Here is a 16,729-nt window from a genome sequence, read left to right as displayed (position 1 = left end):
TCTCTAGTCCTGCAGTACATTTCTGGGTTAATTATTAAGGTTTTTAAAAATCTGTTTTGATTATAGCCCTTTTGTTCCCTTTCATGGACCTTCTTATTTTCTAAGCTGTAAATGATTTATTTGAAAGTTTCTGATGTACTTACCAAACCTCTTCTGAAAAACTTAGCCTCTGATCGATACAATACGGAAGTAGTGAGTAGATTCTTTTAACTCTTTGCTTCAGACTACTTTTTTGAAGAATTGAAAGGAAGTATTGAGCTAAAAAAGATAAGAAATAGGAATGTAGTGTATTAATATTGTTCTTAGTACCTTTGACACTTTTTAAAATCTCTAGCAAAAGCTTCTGAGCAAACTCTCCAGAGAAAAGGTGACATATTGAAGAAATGGTAGAAATTAAAATTGTAAAGCACTGGGGAGTGAGAAAGATTAGATGTAAAAGATTAAATGCATAGGTTAATGTTTTGGTCGCCACAGAATAAAATACAGTTCATAAGTATAGTCTACAGCAGGTGGGTTAAAATTAATATTAAATGCCTTCTACTGAATTTCTACTGGATTTCAAGTGGGTATGTCTTAAAGAGCTACTGTATTTCTTTTCCTGCTTACTCCTTTATTTAAAGAGCTTGTTGAGATATAAATTATATGCCATATTTAAAAATTCACCCATTTAAAGTATACTTTATTAGCATGTACTTCATTCTTTTTTATGGCTAAATAATATTTCATTATATAAACATACACCATTTTATTTATCCATTCATCAGTTTATGGAAATTTGGGTTGTTTCCACTTTTTGGCTATTATGAATAATGCTGCTGTGAACATTTTTATACACATTTTTGTGTGCACATATGTTTTCATTTTTCTTGGATAGATACCTAGGAGTGAAATTGCTGGGTCATATATAACTATACTTAACATTTTGAGCATCTGTCAGACTGTTTTCCAAATTGCATTGTTTTACATTTCCACCAATGTATACGAGTTCAAATTTCTCCACATCCTGGCCAACACTTACTGTTACCTGCCTTTTTGATTGTAGTCACTCTAGCAGGTGTGAAGAGAGATCCCACTGTGATTTTGATTCGTGTTTCCCTAATGGTTTATGATATAGAGCATTTGAATGCATTTTTTTAGCTGATTGGTTTGAACAGGCCTTCTATTAAGGAGATGGTATTCTGTAATGAAATGAGCATTGTTTTTTGTGAGAGTCAAAAGACTTAGATTATAGTCTTGCTTTTTGTATGTTTATAGGCTCTTTGATCTTGAATGGGATCTTTATCCTTTAATTGCCATTAATTCTCTGCCTTTCTTTACAGAGTGGCTGTGAGGACTAATTGAAATAAATAAATGAGAAAAGTTTTTGTAAGCTGTAGGGAGATAACCAATCCCTATAACTGATTGTTCTTTGATATTATAATTAGGTTACTCAGGCAGAAAAAAACATTCATAAGAGAGAGCATCTTTAAGGGGGGGGGGCCTCCATGGTTCTGCCTCCTTTCCTTTCTGTCATCTGTAGCACCAAGTTGGCCACAAGGAATTAAGCTAAACTGATGTGAATAACAAACTCTTGAGCTGAACTTAAATTCGTTTCTGGAGGATGGTGTGATGAACTCATTGAAATTATTAGTATAAATTAACATTATCTTACTCATCCACTTACTTGTATACTATGTTGATAGTATGTTTTTCTATATTTTCTGTCAGAACTTCCGTTGTCCATTGAATGAAGACGTAATTGCCCAAGCCAGGAAAATATTCTCTTCAGTAATAAAATACATTGTAGAAATGACTATATGGGAAGAGGAAAAAGAATTGCCTCCTGAACTCCGGATAAGGTGGGGAAATTTTTTAAAAGGGAGAAGTTTTGGTGATGATTATTTATATTGCAAAATAACTGTTGGAAAAAATGTCTTTGTTGTTGTTATTTACTGCTTAACTGTCATTTTGAAAATTTTATATTGAATTGCCTCTTGGAAATACTTCCAAAATGTCCATTTATGTGAGATGCTCTGCTAAGGCACTATACAGAAGTTAAGCTAAAGGAAGAACCTAATCAGGAACTTCTGATTTTTAAGAAAGAACATTTTGGGGTTCTTGTTTTAAATGGCTTATAAGGACCTTGCAGCCACTCATCTCAGTAGGGAAGTGAATTGCCCCGTTTGATCCTGGCCTGAACCAACCTCCAGGTTCCCTGAGAGGTTTGTGGGCAATGATAGAGACTTCGGAACAGTGTGTCTCTCTTCAGTCTAGGTCTTTAGCTCTTTTCTTGATTAAAAAGTCCGACGGTAAGAATAAGGAGATAGCCCTTTGTCCGGTGCTCTGGTATCTAGGATTATTTCAGTTGTAGGGGATTTAACAGTTTGTTTAGCTAAAACCCAGCAACTTCTAACAGTCGTAAGTCTTTCAGTGACAGTAACATTTGCTCTTAACTTACAAATGCAAAAGAGAATTCCAGACCTGATCTGAAATACAGTTTGGGCCTTGTGGGGATTTTTCTACCTGTTTAATATTAGGAATTTTACCAAGTTGCAAAACAAATCTAAATACAGTTTTTTGAGTTTCCTGGATTTGTTTGTATTCTTTTAGGAGAGAAAATTAAGAATTTTAATTCTTAAAGACATTAAATGTATTGTTTTGACTCTTACTGGGCCATAAACTGCTTGGAGAAATGAAGGTCATTAGAGATAGTATCCACAATGGTTTTAATTTCAAATAGTTTGATAACGTAAGTCAAGCACTTTAAGAAACTTTGTATTGGTAAACATAATACTAGCAATCTGCTTGTCTAAAAAGGGTGTGTTGCTTGAGTGTAGTTGTGTATGTAGATAGCTCTGGACTTCAGATTCACAGATCTGAGTTCTGTTCCTCACTGCTTATTGATTGGCATTGGGACCATGGAGAAATCTTTTTGAGCACCCATTTCCTAAGCTATAAGAGGCCCAAGAAAATCTGCTCTTAGAGTTATAAGGATCAATTGAGTATTTTGTAAAAGCTTATTGTAACAGTTAAAAATTGATAATAACATCTGACATTTGTGTAGCCCATGACAGCCTTTTTCACATATTTTATAAGATCTTCACACCACTCTCAAATGTAGATATTATACTCTTCTTAAGGATGGAAAAGGTGCTTTAATTTTAGCAAGACTAAAAGCTTAAGTGATTTGTCTAAGGTCTCACAGTCAAATGGTAGTGCTATCACTTTAAATATATACACTTAAAAAAAAAACTTTAATGTACTATAAAACCAGTGTCACTTAAATAGAAGGTAAAATCAAAAATAAATTCAATGAAAACTAAATGTTAATAAAATCTGACTATTGCCTGCTTGAAGGTTGTGAGCCCAAAGCCTGTCAAAATAAGAGATTGGCAGGAGTTAAGAGTGGTTTTAAAGACATACTGCCACTAACTGAGAGTAGTATTTTACCTCTGAAAGTAATAAGAAAAGTTGGGGGGAAAACATTTAATCAGGGTTTTTAAATTCCATGGTACCATACCACTTAAAATCATTTTGTATATTAGTGTTTAGTGGCATTTTTCTATATGTAGGAAATTACATGGTGCTGCTTTGACAGATGGCATATATTATTTTAGGCTATTTCGTGTTTCCCTTTGTTATTTGTTGCAGTGTCTGAATATGTATCTTCTTTTTTTAAAAAACAGAGAGAAAAATGATAGATACTACTGTGTCCTTTTCAATGATGAACACCATTCATATGACCATGTCATATACAGTCTACAAAGAGCTCTTGACTGTGAACTCCCAGAGGCCCAGTTACACACCACTGCCATAGACAAAGAGGTTTGTGAGCTTTATTTGAATTATTATACTGTCTTCCATCAGCTTCCTGCAAGATGGTTGTTGACTCTCCCTTGCCAAGTGCCTTCGTGTTAGGTACAACCAATCTCTGTTTATTCCTTATAGCTTAAGTAAATTGGTTAAACTTGATTTTTCTGTGTGTATATATCATAGTTTTAGATTTGTAATTTTCCTCTTTTATTCTAAATAATTAGTTACTGAATATATTTGGCAAAAAAGTAACTCAACCTCAGTCTGTTTCTATAATTATTTATTGAATGAATGAATCAATTCATGAATTATGAAAATTGGTCATTTCTGAGGTTTTAACATTTATTAAAACTATTTTTGGAATAATATTTAGAGCATTGCTCAGCTTTTATTTAACACCCAACCAAAGCAAAATGCGTTCCTCAGGTATATGGAAGGAATATTAACCTAATCCGTATCCTCAAGAAATGTATAATATAGTGGAAGAAGCATCCTGGTATTAGTAATTAGTATAGTGATTATAGGGCTTGAGAAATCAAAATCCTGGCCACATCTCTAACCCACTAGTGGATCACAAGTGTGTTTTGGAGCACACGTTGAGGAATTTTAAGTTCATTCATGAAAAGTATTTAAAACATATAGCAGAAGTTTAGTAAACCTAACTTACTATTATCTGACAGAATTAGAATACACTTCAGTAAATAAAGAATTGACATTCTTGCCAAGCAGGAAATCTGGGATCCTTAAGTTTAGAAATTCCCTACTAGTGATATTGAAAGTTCTGAAGCTGTGTAAAGTTGCTAAACATTTATATTTATCATTCCAGTAATTGTCAATCTTATGAGTTTTAGCCAGTCAACAAATGATTGATGATCACGAGCTTATTGGGTCTTTGGGTTACATGTAACTTATTGTTTGGAATTGACAGTGTACTGCCTAATTCTCATGTCTGTCTCTAATTAGGGCCGTCGGGCTGTTAAAGCAGGTGCTTTTGCTGTTTGCCAGGAAGCAAAGGAAGATATAAAGGTAATTTTCTGAATTAGGGTCAAAAAGAGGATTTAAGATGAATTGCACATTACAAGAGCTGAAATAAAATGGTTATATTGTTGAAGTGGTTTGACATCCTAAGTAAAGATAGGATTGGAGCATTTAGACCCAGAGATTTGGAACTGCAATAATTCTATGACTTTTTTTGATGAATAGATTACTTAGTTAAAACAAAAATTTAAAAACTAATTTGTTTTTAATATTCCTTTAATTTGTAGAGTCATTCAGAAAATGTCTCTCAGCATCCACTTCATGTAGAAGTATTACACTCTGAGGTTATGGCTCATCAGAAATTTGCTTTGCGTCTCGGGTCCTGGATGAATAAAATTATGAGCTATTCAAGTAAGTGTATGCCTATTTTTCTTATTTTTCATAAAATATTATTTTAAAAAATAGCCACAAATTTAAAAATGTCACTGAGTATAAAATAAAATCTCTTTGTTTTTACATTTTATTTTCAGGGTTGCTTTTCAAGAGCTGTAAATAGTATTTTATTGGCTCTTGATTCTTTGATGTTGACAGAATTGCTCTTGACATCAAATGTGGGAGGATTGATGTTATTTTTTTCATATATTATTATAGGCAATGTACTTTTGGGAGAAATACTACAAGAATAAAAATTATGTGACTTCTTTTGTTTGTAGGTGACTTTAGACAGATCTTTTGCCAAGCATGCCTTAGAGAAGAACCTGGCTCTGAGAATCCCTGTCTCATAAGCAGGTTAATGCTTTGGGATGCAAAGCTTTATAAAGGTAAATAGATCATTACTTATGCTACTTACCATGAAGCAAAGGAAGATATGCCCTTAAAGTGGAGTTGTAATCTCTTTTGTTTATTAAATCAGTTGACTTGATAAGATATTATACTTTCAAGGTGAGGTTAACCAATCAATATGTATTCTTCTGTGTTAAAATCCAGGGATAATTGCCTTTTAATTATAATATCTTTTCATTTAGTCAAGACCAGTAAAAAGGAGTGTGTGTGTGTACATATATATACATTATATATATATGCACATATATATGTATGTAGTAGTACCATTATAAAAGCTATGTTAAATTTTATTTTTAAAATCTAGGTGAAGAACCAAAAGTAAAAGGTGAGAGAAAGGCTAAAGGGGATGCAGAAGAGAAAGTACAGAGTAAGAGTAGTTTTTAGTGAAACAGAATGAAAAGGAATGGAGGAAGGTTGGGAGAAGTAGAATTAAGTAAGATGCAGTGGTGAGAGGGATACAGAAAAAGAGGGAAAAAGCATTACATGTATGTATTTTAAATTCTAACTATTAAGTATTAATGTAACAAATGCTATTACTATTTGAGTCCTTGAGGTCTATTAGCATGTGAAATATTTTTATAACATTCTGCCACTACTAATAGCTGGAATGTTTTTTTTGCCTTGGTGATACTCCCCTACTTCCTCCCAAAATGATCTATAGGTGCCCGTAAGATCCTTCATGAATTGATCTTCAGCAGTTTTTTTATGGAGATGGAATACAAAAAATTCTTTGCTATGGAATTTGTGAAGGTAATTGTTCTTTATAAATAGATATCAACAAATAGAAATAGAAAACCACTTTTGTAAGTGAAATAATAGTGGGGAAAATTACAAAGCAAGAATTTAATTTTATAGCTCATTTCTTTGTTAATAAGTTCATTTATTTTCACATTTAGTAGTATGGAAACAGTAGTCTGGGAGAGGAGATTGGTGGAAAATGACCTATTACTTGCCTAGTCAAATCAATGGGAAGTTATCACATTCAAGTATGCATTTATCCTTCCTAATCAGTAAAATTGATTGTCAGTAAAATTATAAGAGAAGTGACTAGTTGAAAGGTATAGTAGGGAAAAGGAACAGATACACAAGCTAAAAACGAGGCAGGTTGATGGGCAAGAGTTATAACACTTAACTATTTGGGGCTAGAATATAAAGATAAATCTTACAGCTTTTTGATATTATTTTATTGATCTATGGTATATCTTGTACATTGTTATATTTTTTGTATCTTTCAAGTTAAATTAGTTGGAACATGTACTTCTTTGATCTTCTACTTTGCCTTATACAGAGGTATCCAATAAATACTTGTTAGTTTACTCTGATTTTGAGTTGTAGGCAGTGCTGTAAAACTTAAGACAGAACAGAAGTAAGACCCAAGATGAAACTGGAGGCAGAGAATGAAATAATGATTGTCATAGGCAAATCATACTGTGGGATAAGATACCTGCACTTCCTGGATTTTATAATTAGATTGTTAGAAGTAATTAAGACATTTGGTTTCTTGAACGGTGACGGCAACTCAAATTATCAACTATTCTTCTAAAACTCTGTAGAGAGAGAGAATATTGGACCATATGTGTGATCTGAAATGAATTTTTTCCCTTTACAGCAGCAATTCTCCCTACTTAGATGATTTTCTTTTTGTACACCATGGTTACCTCTTAAACTTTGTATGAATTCTAATGGATACAATTAAATATACAGGTCAAGGATCTAACACTGTGCTTACACATAATAGATAGCTGCTTGATATATGACTAGATGTATTATTAATTTTGTTCTCCCAGTATGTCAGGGTTGATTTTCAGCTGGTATGTACCAGTAGGGATAACAAGTTATGTACAGCCAACATCCATTCTGTTTAAGACCGGATTGAATCTAATGGTTCATTTTCTGGGTCATATCACTTTTTAAAAACTTTAAATATAATCCCTGTCATGTTCCATTGGGGTAAAATCTGCTAAAGATTGCCTCAGATTCTGTTTGGAAAAAGGATATACTACACCTTTGTAGTCCTCTGTGATTTTTACCTTTGTGTGTGTATGTGTGTGTTTTGTTTTTTAAAATAGTTCTCACTTCCAACTATGTCAGATGGGGCAGTTGAATTCGTATTTGCTCTTTTGTTATTCTCTTCCTAGTACATTTTTGTTGACCATAGTATACCTTCTCTTGATTAATAGGAATTGTGATACTTGTCATCTTATACATAGAAACAAACACAACAGCTGTTAAAATTGGGATTTAAAAAATTTTTTAGTAGTTATTTATAATTGCTTCTCAACTTATTATTGTATCTTTCAGTATTATAAGCAGCTGCAGAAAGAATACATCAATGATGATCATGACAGAAGTATTTCTGTAACTGCACTCTCAGTTCAGATGTTTACTGTTCCTACTTTGGTATGTATTGATTGGTCTTTGCAAACTTTCTAAGTAATACTTGTTTTGTCATTTTAAGAATTTTATTTAGTGTTGAATGAAATTAAAATAATTTCAGAATCACTGTGTTGGTCTAATTCCACTTGAAAAGTGGAATAATACTTCAGTGATATCTGCATGTGAATAATACTTTAACGATATCCAAGGACTAGATAACTTGTGGAGTGGGAGTGATGGCATTACCTTGGTCCAAAAATCCTGATCCTTGCAGGTGAAGTCCAGAGCTGTTTTCTCAGTTTTTAGAGTAACTTAGGAGCAGTGCCTTTTTAATATCAAAAAAATTTTTTTTGCTGTTCTTTAGGTTTTTTGTGTTGTTACGGGAGTTAGGGGTAAGTAAGTACGTACAATAAAGCAGGAGGAGAATATAATTGTCAGGCGTTGGCATGAGATGGTGCTGCATAGGCCTGGGAGGAGTGTGGAGGATTCTGCTTCCTTTTCATACTGCTACTTTTCCTGTTTCTTCCGGACAGTTTTGTCAACTAGTCCTACTTTCTCTTTTCAAAGGCCAGAGAAAAGGATGGGAAAGAGAAGTTAGATTGTGAGTAAGGGGAAGATGTCAGAGTAGATAATATATACCGTAGAAGTCTTGAAGTATTTGTTTGTTCTACTTTGCTCACTGTGTGATTACTGAATGATAAACATTCATGTAGATAATCCGTGTAATGGGCTTGAAGTATTCAGACAGATGTTTTCCAGTTGTGGAGAAGTAATGAACTTTTACTTTTAGAAAATAATTTCTCAGATTGCAGTTCTGTGAGACTAAGGGCTATGTTTGATGCTCAACAAACATTTACTAAAAATGACTTACCAACAAAATTAGTACATGAATTAAGTCCATACTACAATGAGTTAATACTAAACACAATATTATTGACATATTCTGCAGGCTCGACATCTTATTGAAGAGCAGAATGTTATCTCTGTCATTACTGAAACTCTGCTGGAAGTTTTGCCTGAGTACTTGGACAGGAACAATAAATTCAACTTTCAGGGTTACAGCCAGGACAAATTGGGAAGAGTATATGCAGTAATATGTGATCTAAAGTAAGTTGTTTGAGTCAGAAAGTGAAGGTATCTGTTAAACACAGTTGTGCTTACTCTGTCTTATAAATAAATCTTTTGATTTTCTAGGAATCTTTATAATAATGGCAGGTGCAAAGAACTAACTGTTATTGTCATGTCAATAAATGTTTTAAGAGATGACTTCTTATAGAGTTAAAACTAAGTTAATAAAGAAGGTACTAAGGAAGGGCCTCTCACAGGAATTTAGGGTCTCTTGGGGTCACTAAATGAATCTCCATCGTAATTACCATGCCTTCCACTCACTCCCATTCATGCGTTGTGGTTCTTCCCCTCTTGTATAGACTCTTTTGCTTAATTTCAGATGACCTTGTTGATGTGAATTTTTTTTTAACTCCCCTTTTCATACATATAACCAAGTTATTTGTATTCATCAGGGGTTTCTTAAGTTTTTCTCCCTGAAGAGAACAAAGAGTTTCCTTCTCAACTAAAGTTGGAATCACATGGTAGATCACATTCGGAATCATTGGACCTAAAAGGAAATAAATTTCCATTTGTTTTAGAAATAGATGGTGAATATTATAAGGATTATGTTTATTTAGAAATAGATGGTGAATATTATAAGGAATATGTATCAACTATTCAATAAGTCATAAACTTCAAAAAATTCTTTTAAGAATATTTAAGACAAAATATGTTTCATTTCATTTGCTATTTTAAAGAAGAGCTCTAAGGTATATATATGATTATTTATTCTAGTCCTTAAGGGGGAGAAAATCATTCTAATTTTGTCCACTTCTTCTAGTGACCATGTAAAGTATAGAGAGATGGAAAAGGGTTTCCAAGCCAACCTAGAAATGGTTTAGTTTGAAAAATACGTTTGACAGATTTCTAGAGCTATGTGTTGGATCCTTGGTATTACTGAAAAAAAATGCTTCCAGACCTTTTCAAATTCTTCCATTTCTAAATAAGATTATGACATGTAATCCTTTATTTAAAGTTCAGTAAATTGTTGCGTTAGTACATCTTTAGTACAAGTAGAGATGATGATGGGTTCAATAGTGAATTACCATTTAGCCAATGTGATTCATAAATTATGCATAATTTATAACATGCAAAACAAACGAAATACACAAACACTCCAAATGGCAGTACTTACAGTTTAGTGTTTAATCAGTGTATTTTTCATTCCTTGGTCTACTGTATAGCAAAAATTACTGCAGCCCTCATTACTGTGAAGTATCCTTACTATTAAGTTACATTTATATCCAGAGAAGTGGTGCATCATCACATCATTGTTTTATCGTATTTTATGGATCTCTGATTAAAGTTATTCTCTGCGGTGACTAATATAGAGTGAATACATCCCTAGATACTCACCCACATGGTAAAACTTTAAGGTCCCTGGTTGCGAGGGTAACTTTAAAGTTTTCTCACTCTTCTGATGCTTACAACTTCTCTCCTATATCCTTATATAAATAGAGATATCTCTAATGACAAAGAGAAGGGAAAATTGACATCTTTTGAGCTCCTGTTTAGCAGATGCTGTGCCGGTCTTCTCATGTAATTCACTCTCACAAGGGTCCTGTGTTATTTATTAGAAATTGCTATGTGCTAAGGAGCTTTACTTATTTACCCTCATTTTACTCTTGCCACATTCTCATAAGGTAGGTGATGTAATCTTTATTTGTAGATTATAATTATTTGCCTAAGATCACAAAGCTAGTTAAGTGGCAGAACTTATATTTGAGACTAGCACTATTTATCTCGTTTTCCTTTCTCTACATCGTATAGCCGCACAGACTACATAAACAACAACAAAGCATTTTCTGAAACCTGGCCTAAAGCACCAATCAGATACACCCTTCATTTAACAAATAATTGTTGAGCCCCATTTCTCATGCTCTCATTGTAGAAATTTTGCATTCTTTCTTACTTTTCCCCACATACTTAACTCATTCACCTCTTCTTCCTGAAACCCTGCTCTTAAAAATCAGTAAGAAATAACCACAAATACTTAGTTCCTTTTAATTGTTTCCAGAATAAAGTGCAGATTCATCCAGAACTTGTAGCTCTCCATAGTCTCACCTTATATGCTACTTATCTGGATGTACCTCAACATGAGATGTTCATTGGTACTAACAAAAGTTCTGTTCAGCCTGCCTCAGGAAATTCTCTCAAAGCAATACATTCTAACCTTTGGCCTCTTCCAGCTTTTAGAAAGTTTGTTATTTTGTATTGAACTCTTTTTGTAGCTTGCATTCTGTGGTTCTAGCTCACCCTTCGTCCATTCAGAACAACTTCAATGCTTGTTTATCTTGAAGTATTTTTAAAGATAGCAGGCATATCTACCAAGTCTTTGTTAGGTTAAGTTGCATCACTTTCTTTAAATATACCCATTTCATATTTAAAATCCCTTCTAAATTATTATTTTTCTCTACTGAACCTATTTTAGTTGACTGTATACCACTTAAGGTTTATGCCAAGAAATGAACAAAAGTACTCTGAGGTCTGTGTAGTAGAAGGAAGAGATTATCACTTCCCTCATTCTGAATAATATTCCTCTATTAATTTAGTTTCATTTGTCACTCACTTTAAGGAAGGCATGTATTGGGGTGGAAATGAAACTTAGAAGAGGGATGCAGTTGAATCTTGGTTGTATTAAGTGAATATTATCCGTTTATTACTCTAACCTGTTCCTTCCTATTTCTGGAAAGTACAGCATACTTTCAATCCAAATCACTCTCTTCCTTTCCTACCCTGTCCCACCCTCGTCTTCCACTGCTTTTGCCATCTGTTTTTATCTGTAGGCTGCTTTTCTTTTCCTTTTCTTTTCTTTCTTCTTAACTCTTACATCTTCTCTACTTGCTAGATCTGCTATAGAGGTCAGGCATGAACTATGTGAGGTTACTGGAAACTGGAAGTGTAAATTCTCTTTAAATCAGTGCTTCTCAAATACTAATATGAATGCAAATCGTTTGGGGAGCTTGATAAAATGCAGATTGCTGATGCTTCTGATTTGGGTGCCAACCTCTGAGTAGCAGTACTCTAGAATAAACAGCCAGACTTTAATGCCGTTTGTTCATCATGATAGGTTTTAAACCTTAGTCTTTTTTGGTTTTACTTTAAAAGATTTAGAATGTAATCAGCGTATTTTGGTTATTTCTTTGATAATGTCCTAATGATTATATTTTTAATGGACTTTCAACATAATAATGCATATTTAGAGAGAGGGAAAAATTAAACCACAGTCCCTACTATCATTACAAATAAAACTTTTTGGCCATCTTTTTGTCTTTTTTTTTTTTTTTTTTAATGTTTTACATTACTTCCTTTGTGCCATTTTTTGGGGAGCTTAACACTGGATTGTAGTGTCTGGTGTATGTACCTGTTTTTTCCCTCTACACTTTGAACCTCAGGGGTAGGGTGTCTTGTTCATGTTTATGTTCCCTTTACCTTGTGTATAATAGCAATTGATTTGCATTGACTGAATGAAAAATAATTTTTAATAATTGTTAACAATACCTTCCTGAGAAGTCATTTCATGATAAACATTGTTCCCATTGGGTATGAAGCCAGTCCTTGTCTTTAGAGCCAAAACTAATGTTGATCTTGTAAATTGTAGGCTAAAATGGGTCTGTTTATTTCTAGAAAAAAATACATTCTGTTAAGTAAGCCAAGATAGCATAGGTGCTTACATTCTTCTCCTGGGTTCTGGGCTAAGAAAACCTGGAGGTAGGAAATCTTCCAAATTCTGAACCAGCACAGAATATTCACACAAAGTTGTACAAATCTCCAGTCATTACATACTGAGCAGCACCAACAAAACTGTTGAATCTCAGGCCAAACTCCTATTATGTGTTGCAGATTTTCTGTAATTCTGGTGACTGCATGCTTTATGGGGGAAAGGTGTGTAATGCACAAAAATATTTTACAATTTATAAAATACTCTGAAATGGTTTGCACAAACAGCATACATCCTGTGTGTGTAGTTTTGACATGAATTTTGAGGATGAAGGGATTTCAGCTGGCCCTAAGGGTGAAGGGTATGAACAATTCTACAAAATCTGTACTGTGATTGTCCAGCTGTGATAGGCTAGGTTCCTTCTAGGTTCACTTAATCAGACTAACTTTTGAGTGGAGAAGTCAGGCTTAGCTTTGACAACTGCCTCTCATAGAGCATTCACATATTGCTGGTGTAATTCTCTAACTCTGCCTAGAATTGTAAGAAATTAGAATGCATAATTTTGATGCATCAACATTGTGTATAGCCTTGAGAACCTTAAAATTATCTCAGAATAGGGAAATAAAATGTTTCTTTGTCTCTTGATATGGTAGATATATCCTGATCAGCAAACCCACAGTGTGGACAGAAAGATTAAGAATGCAGTTCCTTGAAGGTTTTCGATCTTTTTTGAAGATTCTTACTTGTATGCAGGTATGGTAGTTCTAATGTACATCAATAAGATAAATTTATTTTTAAAAATTTAACCCCAGTCTTTCATATTTTGCTTTGTTTTGTTTTTAGCAAGTTATGGTATTTATTTGAGGAAGAGTAAATGTAGCAAAATAGAAATAAAATTTAAACACTGCCTCACCTATCCTGCATTAATAATAGGTCTTTCGAAATACCTTAACCCCTGCTGTTACTATTGTGTTTATTGACACTTACCATCTGATACTATAGTAAGCACTTTCATGCATTATTTCTTTTGAGCATCATAGCAATCTTATGAGGTAGTTAACTGTTATTATCACCATTTTACATATAAGGGAATCATAGCTTAGAAATAACTTGTCCAGGACCACACAGCTAGAAAGTGCAGATTTAGGACTTGAATCCATGTGTTCTGACCCAGTATAATAGCCCACATTAAAAAATCTATGCATATATATGAATATGAATTCTGATGATTTTACATTTTGCCAATAGAGAACTAAAGAAGGAGAGCCTGTTTGTATGTGTTAACACTCTTTTCTGTCAGGGAATGGAAGAAATCAGAAGACAGGTGGGACAACACATAGAAGTGGATCCTGACTGGGAGGCTGCCATTGCTATACAGATGCAGTTGAAGAATATTTTACTCATGTTCCAAGAGTGGTGTGCTTGTGACGTAAGTAAAATTTATTAATAGGATCAGTGCCTTTTTGAGCACACTGATGGTTCTAAATAGTATAGTTTTATGTTGCAGCTTCCTTGATGTAAAGTTTTATCATTTAAGTAGTTTCAAGTGTATTTGAATTTGTCTTATTAAAGTTGCAGTTTTTCACACTTACTTAGAAAACATTTTCCATGGTAGTTTCATTTACCTTTGTGAATAGTGGAATTTAAAAAGTAAAACATATACTAATTAATCAGTCAATTAATTAAATTTGTTTCCTTGGATATGAATATTAATAATATAAGAATTAAGACCACTTAGACTTAAATATTTCAGCAATGGAGAGGAGTAGATATTTATTCTATCAAGAGCCTTGGTAAGTGTGTTAAACCATGAAGAAAATTAATTTTAAAATATAGAACTAATGTTTTTCCTTAAGCAATAATTTTAGACCATAACCCTCTTTAAACACACAACCTTACCCCAGATTTCCTTTTGAGAAGATGACCTCATTTATTGCTGTTCTGAGAAAATTGACATTTATATAAATCAAATTCTTTTCATCTTTTCCAGTTTCTCTGTACTTCTCACCATAGTCTACTCACCAAGTTTCTCTATATCTTTACTACTGATCTCTTTAAAAAAAAAAATTTCTTTCTTTCTAAAACGAATGTCTTTACCTCGGCTCTTGGTCCCAACCTGTATTAGTTCCTTGTGGAATTTGCTTCCTCAGTTGTCTTCTGTGGTATTTCCCACGCTTTCATTCATCTGCCTGTAAACAAAAGATTCTCCTATAAAACAAGAGTAAAAGCCCCTTTACTTGTCATTGTTACCTCTTAAACTGTGTACTCTCTTTTTTCTCTTTTTTTCTGCTCCACCACCAGCAACTGATCACTTGTTCAGAGTGGCACTCATGCTCACAGACACAATATAGACTTTAATCTAGCACAGTACAGCTTTATAGAACAGTAAGGACAGGAAATATGGTCCAGCAACTACCATAGCACATTTTCTTTTGTCTCCCTTCAGCTTTACAGAAGGCATGCTTAATTGCTGGAAATGAGGTCAAAGTGTGTGGTGTTCATCTTGACATCTGCCAAACCTTCTGAAGTGATCTACATTTACTGTCACCACTCTTCAGCTTCTGAAGCTTCTTTAGAATTTGGCTTTTGCCCCTACCAATTGACAGGGATTGCTTTCTGAAAAAATTTCAAAGAATGTATTTAGTAACCAAATTCAGAGGTCTTTTCTAAATCCCCACCATCCTTAAATGTCTGTGGCATTATATTCTTTTGAGTATCTTTATCTTTTTGAAACTCTCTTTCCCCCTGATTTTCACAAACCTACTTATCCTAATGTTTCTATTATTGATTACCCATTTTAATCAGTGATTGCCTCTTTTCCCTCAATTCCTTCTGCCTACTAAATGAGACATTCCCCAATGTTCTCTTCTCCTTCTTACAGATCTTTTATTTCTGCCACCTCAATTAAAACTTCATTGCTTTCGCAAGCTATAGTATCACTTCTGTTTGTGTGCTAGACCTTACTGCTTAGATCTTAATTTATATTTCAAACTCAGAGTGTATTAGATTGGTTTGTCATCATTTCCTTCTACTCCCAGCTTGCATTTTTGTCTTCTTGACTTCCCTTGTTCTATTCATGACATCATGATTGATAAATTAATTCATACAGGAAATCTCAGAGCCTCTAAGTTCTTTATGTTAGGTGTTAACAGACTTTTGAGGGGAAAAAAGTTTTGTGTTCACATAAGATTGAGAAATGCTAGATTAAACAAAATCAAACATGATTTTGAGCCACTGAACTTCTCAAACCCTTTAATTAATTACTGCGCTGATTTCTAAGAGGGATAGTCCCAAAACTTATTTGACTGTAGAATTCCTTTTTCAAAATAAAATCAGTGTGAGAAACACCCTTAAAAAGTGCCCTTTGACGCCTCTCCTTGCCATACTCACCCAGATTTGAATCTTCCTTATCCTAAATTTATTTTGTAATACTTATTTCCTATGGGTTTACTCTTTTTCACCTTGAGTGCCCCTACTCTAGTTGAGACCCTAATTACTTTACACTTAAACTTTGTAATAATCTTTTCATTGGTTTCCTTGTCTTCTAACATTACCCTCTCTAATCTGTCATCTTCAGTGATACCCATTAATTCTTTTTGAAGCAGTACATCTACTACATTATTATACTTCAGACACTCTCAGTATACTCACATTCACATGGCAATGCCAAGGCATATTTGCAGTTTAATTGTTCACTAATTCTGTCTGTAAACCCTTTGATTTACCTAGTTTTTGTTCCTTTTCACTGCCTGAACAGGAGTTGTACTTCTCCTTATTTCTCTGTTTATTCTGTATCTCTGCTTACAATGCCACTATCTCCTCATCTTTTCCCGCCATACTTAAATTCTGCATATTCTTTTAGACCCCACTCAAAAACTGCTTTTATGAATATATATTCCCAATTGTTTGTGGCTTTTCCTCCCTTTACGTTAATTATGTTATACCATTTACATGACTTAAATTGTTTTTACT

At 33.6% G+C, this 16,729-nt stretch overlaps 1 protein-coding gene across 2 annotated transcripts in view; it reads left to right on the top strand.

Moving 5' to 3' along the window:
• UBR1 (ubiquitin protein ligase E3 component n-recognin 1) overlaps positions 1-16,729 on the top strand; it is a 134,192-nt gene that overhangs the window by 49,820 nt on the left and 67,643 nt on the right. For both annotated transcript variants that reach the window (XM_074365981.1, XM_074365980.1), the window contains 10 exons: positions 1,708-1,838; positions 3,666-3,804; positions 4,756-4,818; positions 5,058-5,181; positions 5,484-5,591; positions 6,275-6,363; positions 7,915-8,013; positions 8,939-9,096; positions 13,411-13,510; positions 14,058-14,186. In XM_074365981.1, coding sequence (XP_074222082.1) covers positions 1,708-1,838; positions 3,666-3,804; positions 4,756-4,818; positions 5,058-5,181; positions 5,484-5,591; positions 6,275-6,363; positions 7,915-8,013; positions 8,939-9,096; positions 13,411-13,510; positions 14,058-14,186 — 1,140 coding nt within the window. The remainder of the gene's footprint in view (positions 1-1,707; positions 1,839-3,665; positions 3,805-4,755; positions 4,819-5,057; positions 5,182-5,483; positions 5,592-6,274; positions 6,364-7,914; positions 8,014-8,938; positions 9,097-13,410; positions 13,511-14,057; positions 14,187-16,729) is intronic.

This window comes from Camelus bactrianus, chromosome 6, assembly GCF_048773025.1.
Source record: "Camelus bactrianus isolate YW-2024 breed Bactrian camel chromosome 6, ASM4877302v1, whole genome shotgun sequence".
NCBI classification, from domain to species: domain Eukaryota; kingdom Metazoa; phylum Chordata; class Mammalia; order Artiodactyla; family Camelidae; genus Camelus; species Camelus bactrianus.
The sequence above is the reverse complement of the archived record's forward strand: the minus strand, read 5'-3'. Positions and strand labels throughout refer to the sequence as shown.